Source organism: Poecilia latipinna, unplaced genomic scaffold (genome assembly GCF_001443285.1).
Source record: "Poecilia latipinna isolate Pla-1442-1.1 unplaced genomic scaffold, P_latipinna-1.0 Scaffold2381, whole genome shotgun sequence".
Lineage (NCBI taxonomy): Eukaryota > Metazoa > Chordata > Actinopteri > Cyprinodontiformes > Poeciliidae > Poecilia > Poecilia latipinna.
In genome coordinates, this window is record NW_015114997.1 from 20,947 (window position 1) to 32,864 (window position 11,918).

General features: G+C 39.4%; 1 protein-coding gene across 1 annotated transcript; it reads left to right on the forward strand.

Annotated features, from left to right (window-relative positions):
- Window positions 1-9,934: 9,934 nt before the first annotated feature.
- LOC106937576 (C-X-C chemokine receptor type 4) lies at window positions 9,935-11,918 on the forward strand. The gene is made up of 2 exons (XM_015019146.1): window positions 9,935-10,050; window positions 10,279-11,918. Exons 1-2 carry the CDS (start codon window positions 10,042-10,044, stop codon window positions 11,401-11,403), a joined length of 1,134 nt encoding a protein of 377 aa, XP_014874632.1. The 5' UTR covers window positions 9,935-10,041; the 3' UTR covers window positions 11,404-11,918.

The window sequence follows — 11,918 nt, forward strand, 5'->3', positions numbered from 1 at the left end:
AAACTGCCACAGGCTTTTACGAGCGCAGGGGTTAATGCAGACTGTCTAAAAGAATCAATTGACACTTCTTTATTTGTGTTAGGTTTTCTCCAATTTGCCAAAAGAAAAATCTAAACAGTAAGTTTACAAGAAACCAACTGAAGTGACTTTTATTATCAATCCATTTACACCATGAGTACCAAATGCAGGCCATTTGTGCAGCAGACGTGCCTGTGAACACACGTCTAAAACTCCTCAGGACGCCACCATCAAAAGCTTGGGTGAGTCTGGAAAAGTGGAGCTAATTGTGTGGAACATCACAACCTACCCTCAAGCTTTATTTATCAAAGTATGTAACACTATTACATTATTATCTACAAACTGCAACACGTTATGTAAACAGATAATGTTCCCTGACAATTACAGCTAGTATTTGCGAAGTAAATGTGGATGATTGGGTTGTACGCACTTATTTTTATTACTTGCCACACATTTATGGGTGAGTAAAGCGAGTTTCTCTCCTAAGTTTTCACTCCTTTGTTAAAAATCCAGGTTCTTTTGATCTTTTTTTTTTACTTATAATGAAGGCAAAACAGACGCCGATCTTCTGTTGGCGTCCCTCACCTTGACGTGGTTGAATCTATATTATTCCGTACAGATGTTTTCAAATCCAGCAGATTGAGATGTACTGTTTACTACACTTTTCAGGCGACCCCACATTTTATCTGTGAAACTTTAGTCATTATTTTGTTTAATTTAGGATGCTCTCTTGGATTCACTGTAATGCAAATAAACATCTTCAGCTTTCCAGCAGACACTTGAAGGTTTGACTGGCATTCAAAACGGTTCATAATTTATTCCATCTTGCCAAGATCTTTAATTCCATTTAGGGAAAAATTTGGTTTCATCCAACCGAAGCACATTCTTGTTGTTACAGGTTGAGCACATCTAGTTCTCAACATAAATTCCTGCAGCTCCTTCATTATTGTCAGGCTTCTGGTTGCCTCATGAACCTGTTCCATGTTTAAGTCAGTTGCAAAAAAAATGCCAGATATTTTTCACGTGTGTAAAAAATGTTAGCAGCTTCATGAATTTGTAAATGTCCAAACAATAAAGTATAGCACAACCAAGACAAAAATAAACCTGGAAGGATGCTAAATAAATTTGCATAGATCACTATTGATAGTATGGAAAGCAGCTGCAGTTCTAAAACATAAAATCCTATTTATGATTTTGAATTAATATGAACTAAAAGTAAAAACTGCACTCACAGTGGTAGGTTTGTGTCAAGAGAAAGTCCGGATGGCAGCAGATTGTTACCCTCTTCTCTTTGGTCATTTGACTCTGGATGGAAAGCCTATCTGCCCTCATCTGGCCTATTGTCCTGTTATCTCAGATAATCGGGGCTGAGCTGGGCCCCTGCTCTGGTCTTTGAACCGTACACAGGCCAGATGGAGGACCGCCACCTGCAGAGCCACTGAAAGACTCACTAAGGTCTCCTGTCCGTTGCTCTCCAAGTAGCAACAATTCAATCAACAAGCTTTTACAAAAAATAACTTAAACGTTTTAATTTGCACATTGATGCACTGAGGTAGTGGCAGTTACATTAAAAAAAAAAAAAAAGTAGAAGAGGATGTTGACATCTGAACTGTCATGTAAATGAAGGCATTCAAAGAGGCCGATTTGCATTGTTTTTGTGTAATTACTGTTCAGCTGCCATAAATGAACTCCCTGATCCACAGGAGGCCATTCGGCCAGAGTTAAAATATTGTCGCAAGATAAAAACCACAATGGAGACGTTGGTGAAAAGGAAAAGCAACCCCGATTGCATTTATCATGGGCTCATAGAAAACACCCTTCCTCTGCAACAACTGGCTGCCTTTCTCAAGCAGCCTTGTGACTTGTTTTGGATTTATGCCACACGTGGGATCTATTTCTCCACTAACTGCTCGAGGGCATTGTCACCCTTTTCAGTTTTGTTTTTTTTTATTGGTTCATGCCCTTGTGTCTCTGTCTGCATGGACTCCATGTCGGGACAGGCAGCGGAAGGATTCGGGTTAATCAGCGTGAATAAGTTCAGAGTGGTAAAAAAAAAAAAAAAGCCGCCTTTCATTTGTCCCCCAGTGAAGATGCCAGACCAACAGTGTGTGTAAGCTTGTTAGCACCCAGCAGGAATGATAAATCAACCTGAGCGTGACAGTTTTGTGAAACCAATATTTGAAACTGAATTAGATATTTGAGGTTTCATCAGTAAAATCCACTGACGAGGTAACTCCAAAGTTTCACAGTTTTGTCCAGACGGCGGTGATCACAGCATTCTGTTAAAGGCAAAGAGCAGCTTAGTGCAGCAGGGCGATATAAAATTGAATAAAAATAGAACAAAACAAACCTTTAATTTGAGAGCTTTTATGCAGAGGGAATTATTTATTTTTAGTTCAAATAATCACTTTGCAAACTCACTGGTATCATATCTATGTGCAGCTATAACAATTTCTTTAGAATAAAATTGACTGATATTAGGTACTTTTCATAATGAATCCTTGACTTCCTGTACATATTATGTGACAGAAGCTATTCATCAAAATGAGAAAGACATGAGCACATTAAGGGGCTTCACATAAACTTATTCCTTTTTTCAGAAACAAATCGAGCAAGTCTCATAAGACAAAAAAAATAAATAAATGAGTTTTAAAACATATTAATATTTTCTCAATAACATTTAATTTAAAAAAGTTATGCTTATGAACTCAAAGTCTTGCAGGTTGGGGAAACCTCCTTGCCATCACCCCAGTTTGGCATAAACTTGTCCATATAGTTAGAGCAATAATTCAAAACTGAAACTGTGACAAACAACCACTGATAGTAAAAGAAAAACACCTCCAAACCTCAGTGTTAAGGAAGTGCGGTAAAGAGTGGCATCTTGGGGGAGCACCAAGTCTCCATTACCACCATTAAAGGATGTTTACATGCCAATGGGTTGTTTGGGAGGGACATCAGGAAAAAGCCTATTCTGTCCCATCACAGACTTAAAAGAGTTGAGCTTTTAATGGAACTCCACTGGGACTTAAACTGGTGTTTTAGTCAGATGAGTTTAAGATTGTGCTGTTTAGTGAAAACATTCGGGGTGCAATTACTGTAAGGCAAAACACCTCATGGACACTGTTAAGTACAGAGGATCTGTCATGCCATGGGGCTTTTTCTCTTATAAAAATATTGAGTTAGGCAAAGAATTTGGCCTGAACAACACAGAAATGCTTCACCAGACCTAAAACAAACTTTCTTCCATGGCCGTGTCAGACAATAGATCTAAATCCTTTGGTAAACATTTAGGGTGAGGCGAGAGAAGACGGCATCGAGCTCACAGGATGATCTAAAGAGAAAGAAAGCACAGACCTGCATTTCACACTCAATTCACCAAAGTACTCTGAACTTGACTGGAAGGGTCAAAAACAAAGTGTTTAAAAAGGCCAATAACAGAAAAGTAGGAAGTTTAAATGGGTGAAGTCCAAAGATAAGAGGCTAGCTTTGTCCTTAAAAGTGGCTCCATTGTTCAAATCCAAACACTTTCTTTGAACACAAAAATAGATGACTGGCATTCCGGATGCTTTTACATTTTTCGCATTTTTTTCTGCCTACTTTGATAATAATTAATGTCTCTTTTCTGCAAACCGAACCACATCCTCTGGGAGTAACAGCTCTTACAAGTCACTCAGAGGTAGAGCAACCCTCCGAGTGAGTTTACAGTCTCCTAAAAAGAAAATAAAAGTTGCGTCCTTTCTTTTTTTAATCTAACTCACTGAGGCTTGATGTGTCGTGTCTTTGAACAAGACAAAACCCAAACAAAGGCGCCAAGCATGTGAAGGATGGCTCTCAAATTGGCCTCGAGCCGCCAAACGTGCTCGAGGCTTGTGAGCTTCTGCCTTGAAAGAACGACCACACAGACAGAAAAAACAATAGCAAGGCGGCAGAACATTGTCTGATGAATAGATAAAGAAGATAAGCATTCCAATTGAATAATGAACAAAGTACGCATGAAGGTGCAGGGATGCATTCAGATCATTTAAAGTCATTGGGAAACAGCAGCGTTGACGCGTCAGCTTTAGAGGATTGTGGAGGCTACAGCATATAAGTTATGCCCAAAACAGATTCTGTACATGACTCAGACTGTGTGAATATTAACATAATAATATGAGGTTAACCATACTGATAGAACAACAAACAGAGACGTTCCTGAGTACAAACATTGAAAAACCGTCTCTCACTGTTAATGATGAATATGCAAGTCTTCTTTGCACGCACTGAGCCAAAATGCAAACATGCTTTTCAGAGTCCAGACATGAGATTAAAGGTTTTTTGAGTCAAATCTTTTAGTGCTTTTGTGGCCAACGCCCCAAATCAGCCTGACTGACAAACCCTGGATGTTATTCCCTGTTTTCTGATTTTTAAAAACGCCATAAAGTGATATTTGAGCCGAGCTATCATTATGAAAAATGATCCCGTGCAGACTTGCAGGGATGAGTTGGAACCGGAGAGGTAGTGTTGTTGGCTGAGCAGCTCCGCTCATTCTTCTCTTTATCTCACCGGCACTCTGCTGCTGCCTCGTTTCAATAGCCATTCTTCACCAAAGAGAGCCCTTTGCGGTCATTCACACTTTTCCCGATCTGTATTCTAAGTAGCTTGCAGATCTTTTGTATTCCAAGCCGATTGAAATCTGACTTCTGATGCTGACGCGGGGGGCTGTAGGTAACCCCCTGGAGCCAAAATAAATGCCTTTTACATCTTGAAGTGTGAAATTTGTTGTAATGCAACCAAATAATGTGTGCATATCAAGCTAAGAGGTGATGAAAAAAATGCAAAAGACAGTTTTTAGAACTATGCCAGTGTGGAAATAAAATTTTCACTCTTTATGTGTTAAATTACACTTAAATGTGAAGAAAAAATTTTAATATTAAAAATCACCTGATATGAGAAAAGAAACAAACATCTGTCACTGAGCCATTTCTCACCCTACAGCTGAAATAAAGAAAACAAAAACCCAGTTTTTTGGAAAGTTTTGACTGTTTAAAAGATCATCCAGGTTTTGTTGGAGTTTCTCTCATTTCAAATAGCATCAGAAAATGAACCTTTCAGTGATGAAGGCAATTTGAACAATGTAAACAGTGAACGGCTGTATGTATTTTTGATGAAATGCCAGTGTTCTGCTTGCAGTCAGATAATGTAGAAACTGCCTGCCTCTGAATAGAGCTGATAAGAGCATCATACCCATACAGAGGCCTTTCTTTGACAGTTTCTTCTCCACAGGAGTGCAGCTGCAGGCAGATCTGAAGGACGACATGCTCAGGATTAATCCAGCTATGTTTATAAGCTTCGGCACACTGAATTCAGTCCTTTATCTCTATACTATGTTATTATATACATCTGTCTAAATTGCTGCACATTCTTATACTATAAAGTTAAAATTGTTTACCTCCACTTCAAATACATACAGATTTCCTCGTTTTCTGTCATTTATGAATTGTCTGTTATTGTTTACAGCAACTCAATTGGCTCTCAAACTGTCAACACAAGAACCACTGTTAGCACTTGGGGTGACTTTAGTAGTACTCAGGAAGTGTTGGCATCAATTGTCTCAAAATTAAACTGAACAAATTAACTAGCATAGAGAAAATAAGCACTAACAACAGAGTTTTCTGACTTCAAAACTTATATTTGGGAATGACATGAAGTACAACTTAACAGTGTTTTGGATTCCAGACTGAAAAACTACTGCCATTTGCTAATAAACGTGGCTGGTGATCAAGCTCTAAACTGGAGCATCTTTCTCTTAAATCAGTTGTCGCCTCAAAAGAAAACACAGAGAATGATCAAAAATGATTTTGTTGTTGTTTTACTCCCCCAGACCGGCAGGTGGCGCTAAACGTTGGAGTGAGGGACGTGCAAAACGCCTCCACTCAAAGTTAATGGTAAACACAACAGGACTGTCGTAATTCATCTCTGTTCTCTTTTCAGTCAAATAGCAGAGAGTACACTCCACGTAATCATGACCTTTCTAGATGTCGGTGCTTGAAAAACTGGTAACACTTTATTTGAAGGGGGGTGAATAAGACTGACATGACACTGTCATAAACATGTCATAACACCTGTCATGAACATGAATAAGCCTTCATGAATATTTATGACTGTTGTCATAAAGCGTCATTCGGTAAATTATGACACTTTTAATACAAAGTTGACATTATTCAAAATGTCTTTGTTATGACAGCTTGACATTAACCAAGAAATCATTACTGTTTAAACTTTACCTTAATAACATAAAGTTACCTAATTTTTAAAGTGCAATCAGTAATACTTTTATAACAAATTTATATCAGTAATGATTTCTTGGTTAATGTCAAGTTGTCATAACAAAGACATTTTGAATAATGTCAACTTTGTATTAAAAGTGTCATAATTTACCGAATGACTCTTTATGACAACAGTCATAAATATTCATGAAGGCTTATTCATGTTCATGACAGGTGTTGCGTCAGTCTTATTCACCCCCCTTCAAATAAAGTGTTACCGAAAAACGTTGGTATTTACCGAGGTGCGATTCAAACCCTGCAAAGCACTTTCGAACCGAAAGTGAAAAAACTTCTCTGAAGTTTTAGGGGATTTTAGACACAGCATGAGGGGAAACAGAAAGTGCTGGAACTTTCATCAGCCAAATGATTTCAAGTCATATGATGAAGAAATATGACATGGATCACAGTGAGCTGGAGTCTTTAGTTTTTTAAGGAAACACGGTCAGTATTGTCCAGGCCTTCTAAGGAAAAAGTTTCATTTGATAGCTGGATTTTTTACTAATCAGCAAGAACAACAGCCTTTTCTCCCTGGAACTTCCCCATTTGTATCTGTGAGTTTCAAACTCTGAAACAGTGAAGAACCCAGCTTCACAGCTGATCCACGGCGTATTTTTCAAGATCCACTGCACCTCTAATAGAGTCGGTTTTCTCAGATAAACCTCCCACAAACCATTTATCTGTGACATATGTTTTCAGTGCTGCTCTGTCCGATATGAAAACAATCATTATCTGTCTCTTATATCTAATCCCCTACCTAAAGCAGATGCGAGTACATATTTGCAATCTCTCTTTGGGACGAGTGGGATGTGTCAGAGGAATCAATGGTGCAGATCAAGTCTCTGGATCTGTCATTGCTCTCATATATCAAAGACTCAAGTAGGATATTCGGTTTCAAGCAACCATCAGCCCCTGTGTGTCAGACAGAGGAGGGCGGGGAGTTTCGTGTGGCCTCGCTGTGCCACCACTGCTCTAACTGAACCCCGTAGAGCATGAATGCTCAGCACACCGAGTCCCCAAAGCCGTTTTTGAAAGAAACTCACACGTCACTGGGTGTGTGGCACTTTTCACATCCAGACACAACAGCAGTTGAGAAGTGACAGAAAGTGGAATCCTCCTGTGATGAAAACTGTCATCAGACATGGCTATGAAGTGGCTTGTAGAGAGGGAATGTATGTTTGGAAAGGACCCCAAAAACCGTAACATAAGCCTTCACTTCAGGCAGAGATAATGCATGCTTGAGCCTGCAGAGATGAGGCCTGAGAAGCATTTGTAATCTTTAAATTGCTGTGATTTGCATAAAACTTTCCAAAAGGGGCTTTGTTGACTGACGGGCTCCACCTTTTCTCTTCAGCACATTTATAAAAAAATGACTTTAGGATTCTGAAATGTCCCATAAAGTATACAGCTCTGGAAAAAATTAAGAGACCAGGTTTCTCTGATTTTACTTTTTATAGGTATATGTTTGAGTAAAATGAACATTGTTCTTTTATTCTATGAACTACTGACAACATGTCTCTGAAATTCCAAGCACAAATTTAGCATTTATTTGCAGAAAATGAGAAATGGTCAAAATAACAAAAAAGATGCAGCGCTTTCAGACCTCAAATAAAACAAGATTATATTCATTTAGAAACAACAATACTAATGTTTTAACTCAGGAAGAGTTCAGAAATCAATGTTTGGTTTAATAATCATGAGGTTTTCAATGGGGTTCAGTGCACTGGGCTCTTCACTTTTTCCAGAGCTGTATGTTCTGTACCTCAGTAAATTTACCAAATATTATTTCAACAGAAAGTTGTTCCCAATTTAGCCCATAAAAATCTAATTTAAACAAATGTCATCTTAAAATATAGCAGAATAAAGAAAGCAAGTTACTCTCCCCATTCTCTATTCACCATAAAAGTCCAAACGATTTAAGAAATGCAACATGCTTATGTCCAAATTTGATTAGATTAGTTGGCCAAAATATCAGTTTTGGCCAACTAATCAAAGGTTATTTTGCAAAGGATCACAGAGGATTCTTAAGAAGATTTTAAATAATAACTTCAGTGGAGACGTTTTATATGTGAATAAAACTAGCAGAATAAAACTGCTCTTTTATTCTGAAGAGCAGTTAGAGGATTCTGGTGACAAAGCCAGACTACTACGTATGTTTCAAGTGTTTTCCAAGCGATCTGTTAGTGCTCTGCTAAAAGGTGTTAAACTTAAATTGATCTCAGCTGCGGATTTTAATTAATATGCAGTGTTGGGTTTGTTCCTGTTTCTTCCTGTTTTCAACAATCTATAAGTGGCTTAGGTGAGACAAGTTTGGTCAATCAGTTACAGTGACTCCATGGAAAAAGGAGTAGGTTTTGGTACTTTTGAGTGTGTGGGCAGGTGCTAAGTTCTGCTGGAAAAATAAAATCTGCAAGGATGCTTGTCAGCAGAGAGAAGTATGAAGTTTCCCAACATTTAGTGGCTTGATATTGACCTGGATTTGATTAAACACGGAGCACAAAAACAGAAGATGGCACAGCTCCACAAGTAAACATCTACTCTGGAAACTTCACACAGGACCTCAAGCAACTTGTGAATCTCTTCACTCTTCAGATTGTCAAACTTTGATTTATAAAGAAAATAATAAATTCACTGGACAACAGTGTGGTTTATTTTTCTCCCAAGTAAGAGGCTTTTAATGTTATCTTTTTCTAAAAAGTGGCATAACAAAAGAAATGCAGTTGCATCCCTTGTCCCGGATTCAGTGAAGCAATGACTAAAGCTGCTAATGAAATCTTTCTAAGAGTTACCTCACGCACCTTTTTAACCTACTTTTTCCTTCCATTTAATTTTCAATATTCTTGAATACAACACTGTGAAAAGCTAGTCTCTTTATCAATCATCCTTTACAGCTATAAAATTGAATAATACATAGTTGTGATAAACATACAGTGAAAAACTTTGCATATATACATACATAGTAAAAGGAAATCCTAAATGTATATGTTCATGTAGAAATATGTTCTGTACAAAACTATGGAGATTCCTGCAAGGAACAGTGGGAATACAAAGCATTTATCAGGTTTGTTGGGAGGCATACTGGTCCCAGCTGCTGGGAGGAAAACTCTTTGATTTTGTGGCGTGTCCTCCTTGTGGAGGGTGTAAGTTACTGTCTGCTGATAAGTCTCCCCTCAGTCTTCCCCACAATTGCAAATAACATAACATAATAGCAAAAAAAAAAACAACAACAACATAAAACATAGGATAAGTAAACATTCAAATATTAGTTTTTTTTTCTTTTTTTTCGTTGATTTCCTTTTTTTTCTACTTTTTTAGGGGGGTTTTTTGTTTTGTTTTTTGTTTTTTTTTTAGTTTTAGTTTTACTTTTATTCAGGTCTTAAACCCCTTTTGCTTTTCGTCTAGCAACGCCCCTGTCTGGGGCCGTTATTTTAACGCTTTAACGTCTTTTTTCGCAGACAGAGAAGTTTCACATGTTCCGCCTTTACCACATGCGGAGTGTTTTAGGGTTTTATAGTGAAGCTGTTTTTGGAGACCCGGTGCGCGGCGCAGCCCCGCCTCCACGTCCTCCTCCTCCCCTGGGAGGCGGAGAGGGGGGGCCGGCTGACTGTGCCTACTTAATGGGGTAGGTCCGCTTACAGATCACCACATCTAATCACCTCGCTAAACGCGAAAACACACGGTCCCTGTTGCCAACACTTTTCATTATCGGAGAAAGCTAAACATGGCAGAGGTGAGTCTTGTTGTTTTCCTTAATTGATGGAAAGGTTGTTTCCCTTTTTGCTGCAAGGTGATTCTTGTATTAATTAGGGTTAATTCTAAACGTGATTTTCAGCTTTTTTTTTCTTCTTTCTTTTATTCTTAAGAGCAGTTAAAGTTAAGATGGATGTTGTGGTTAGAAACCTAGTTTGTAAAACATTTTCATTTAAAAAAAATTAAAAACATTTCATTTTCATTTTAGGACGACTATCCATTTGAGTATTCTGATAACAACACCTACAACATCTCCGAGGAGTTTCCAGAGCTTGATCTGTTCATCCCGGAGCCATGTGGCCAGTTACTCAGCAGCAACTTCAACAAGGTCTTCCTCCCAACGGTTTATGGAATAATATTCATCCTCGGGATTATCGGCAATGGACTGGTCATTGCCGTCATGGGCTACCAGAAGAAGGTCAAAACGATGACAGACAAGTACCGGGTCCACCTCTCTGTGGCTGACCTGCTGTTCGTCCTCACGCTGCCCTTCTGGGCCGTGGACGCAGCCAAGACGTGGTACTTTGGAGGCTTCCTCTGCGTTTCGGTGCACGTGATCTACACGCTGAACCTGTACAGCAGCGTCCTGATCCTGGCCTTCATCAGCTTGGACAGGTACTTGGCGATTGTCCATGCCACCAACAGCCAGGCCAAAAGGAAGTTGCTGGCCAACAAAGTGATCTACATTGCAGTGTGGCTGCCGGCTACCATCCTGACCGTGCCTGACCTGGTGTTTGCCCGGGTCCAGGATGTAAAGTCCTCCAACTACTTGTTCGTGGAGGACAGCATGGAGAGCACCGATTCCAGAACTATCTGTCAACGCATCTACCCTGGGGCAAGCAGCCTGATTTGGACGGTGGTTTTCCGCTTCCAGCACATCCTGGTGGGCTTCGTCCTGCCCGGACTGGTCATCCTCGTCTGCTACTGCATCATCATCTCCAAGCTCTCCCAAGGCGCCAAGGGCCAGGTCCTGAAGAAGAAAGCTTTGAAGACCACAGTGATCCTCATCATTTGCTTCTTCGGATGCTGGCTACCCTATTGCACCGGCATCTTTTTGGACACCCTTATCATGCTGGACGTCGTGCGCTCTTCCTGTCAGCTGCAGCAGGCGGTGGAGACATGGATCTCAATCACCGAAGCATTGGCCTACTTCCACTGCTGCCTTAACCCCATCCTGTATGCCTTCCTGGGGGTGAAGTTCAATAAAACCGCCAGGAGCACGCTCACAAATAGCAGCAAATCAAGCCAGAAAGTGACTCTCATGGCCAAAAAGCGCGGGCAGATTTCTTCTGTGTCCACAGAGTCCGAGTCTTCCAGCGTTTTAACAAGTTAACCGGCAGTTAATGTTGGGAGTTCTTGACTTTACACTCTCAGGAGAGACTTAAAAAAAAACGAAGCTTTATTTTAAAGAACTTACTACATTTTGTACACATGTAAAAAAAAAAGAGTTTTTTGTTTGGTTTTTTTATACTTGGTTGTTTGTTTGAGTTGAAAACTGCAGTTGTGTGTGTTTTGTTACATTTGTTTCCCAATTGTTCATCTTCTGAAGTAGCATTGTGTCCTGGTCAGTACCGATTTCCCATTCAAGATCCATTATCTGTATTATTCTCACGGACTGTGATGCTCCACCACGGATCTTATTTGTTGTCCTCCACTGGAAGCTGCTTTTGTAAACTTTGTACATAGTTCTGTTTGTAGCATTTGTGTGTGTCACACTTGAGTTGCGTGAATAAGTGAAAGCTATAATTTATTGCTGTCGTTTACACTGGGCTTATGCTTGATTTAAGAAAGTTGCTTTTTGTACTTGTTTTTTACTGTAAAAATAAAAGTGTCTTGTACTTTCCGTGA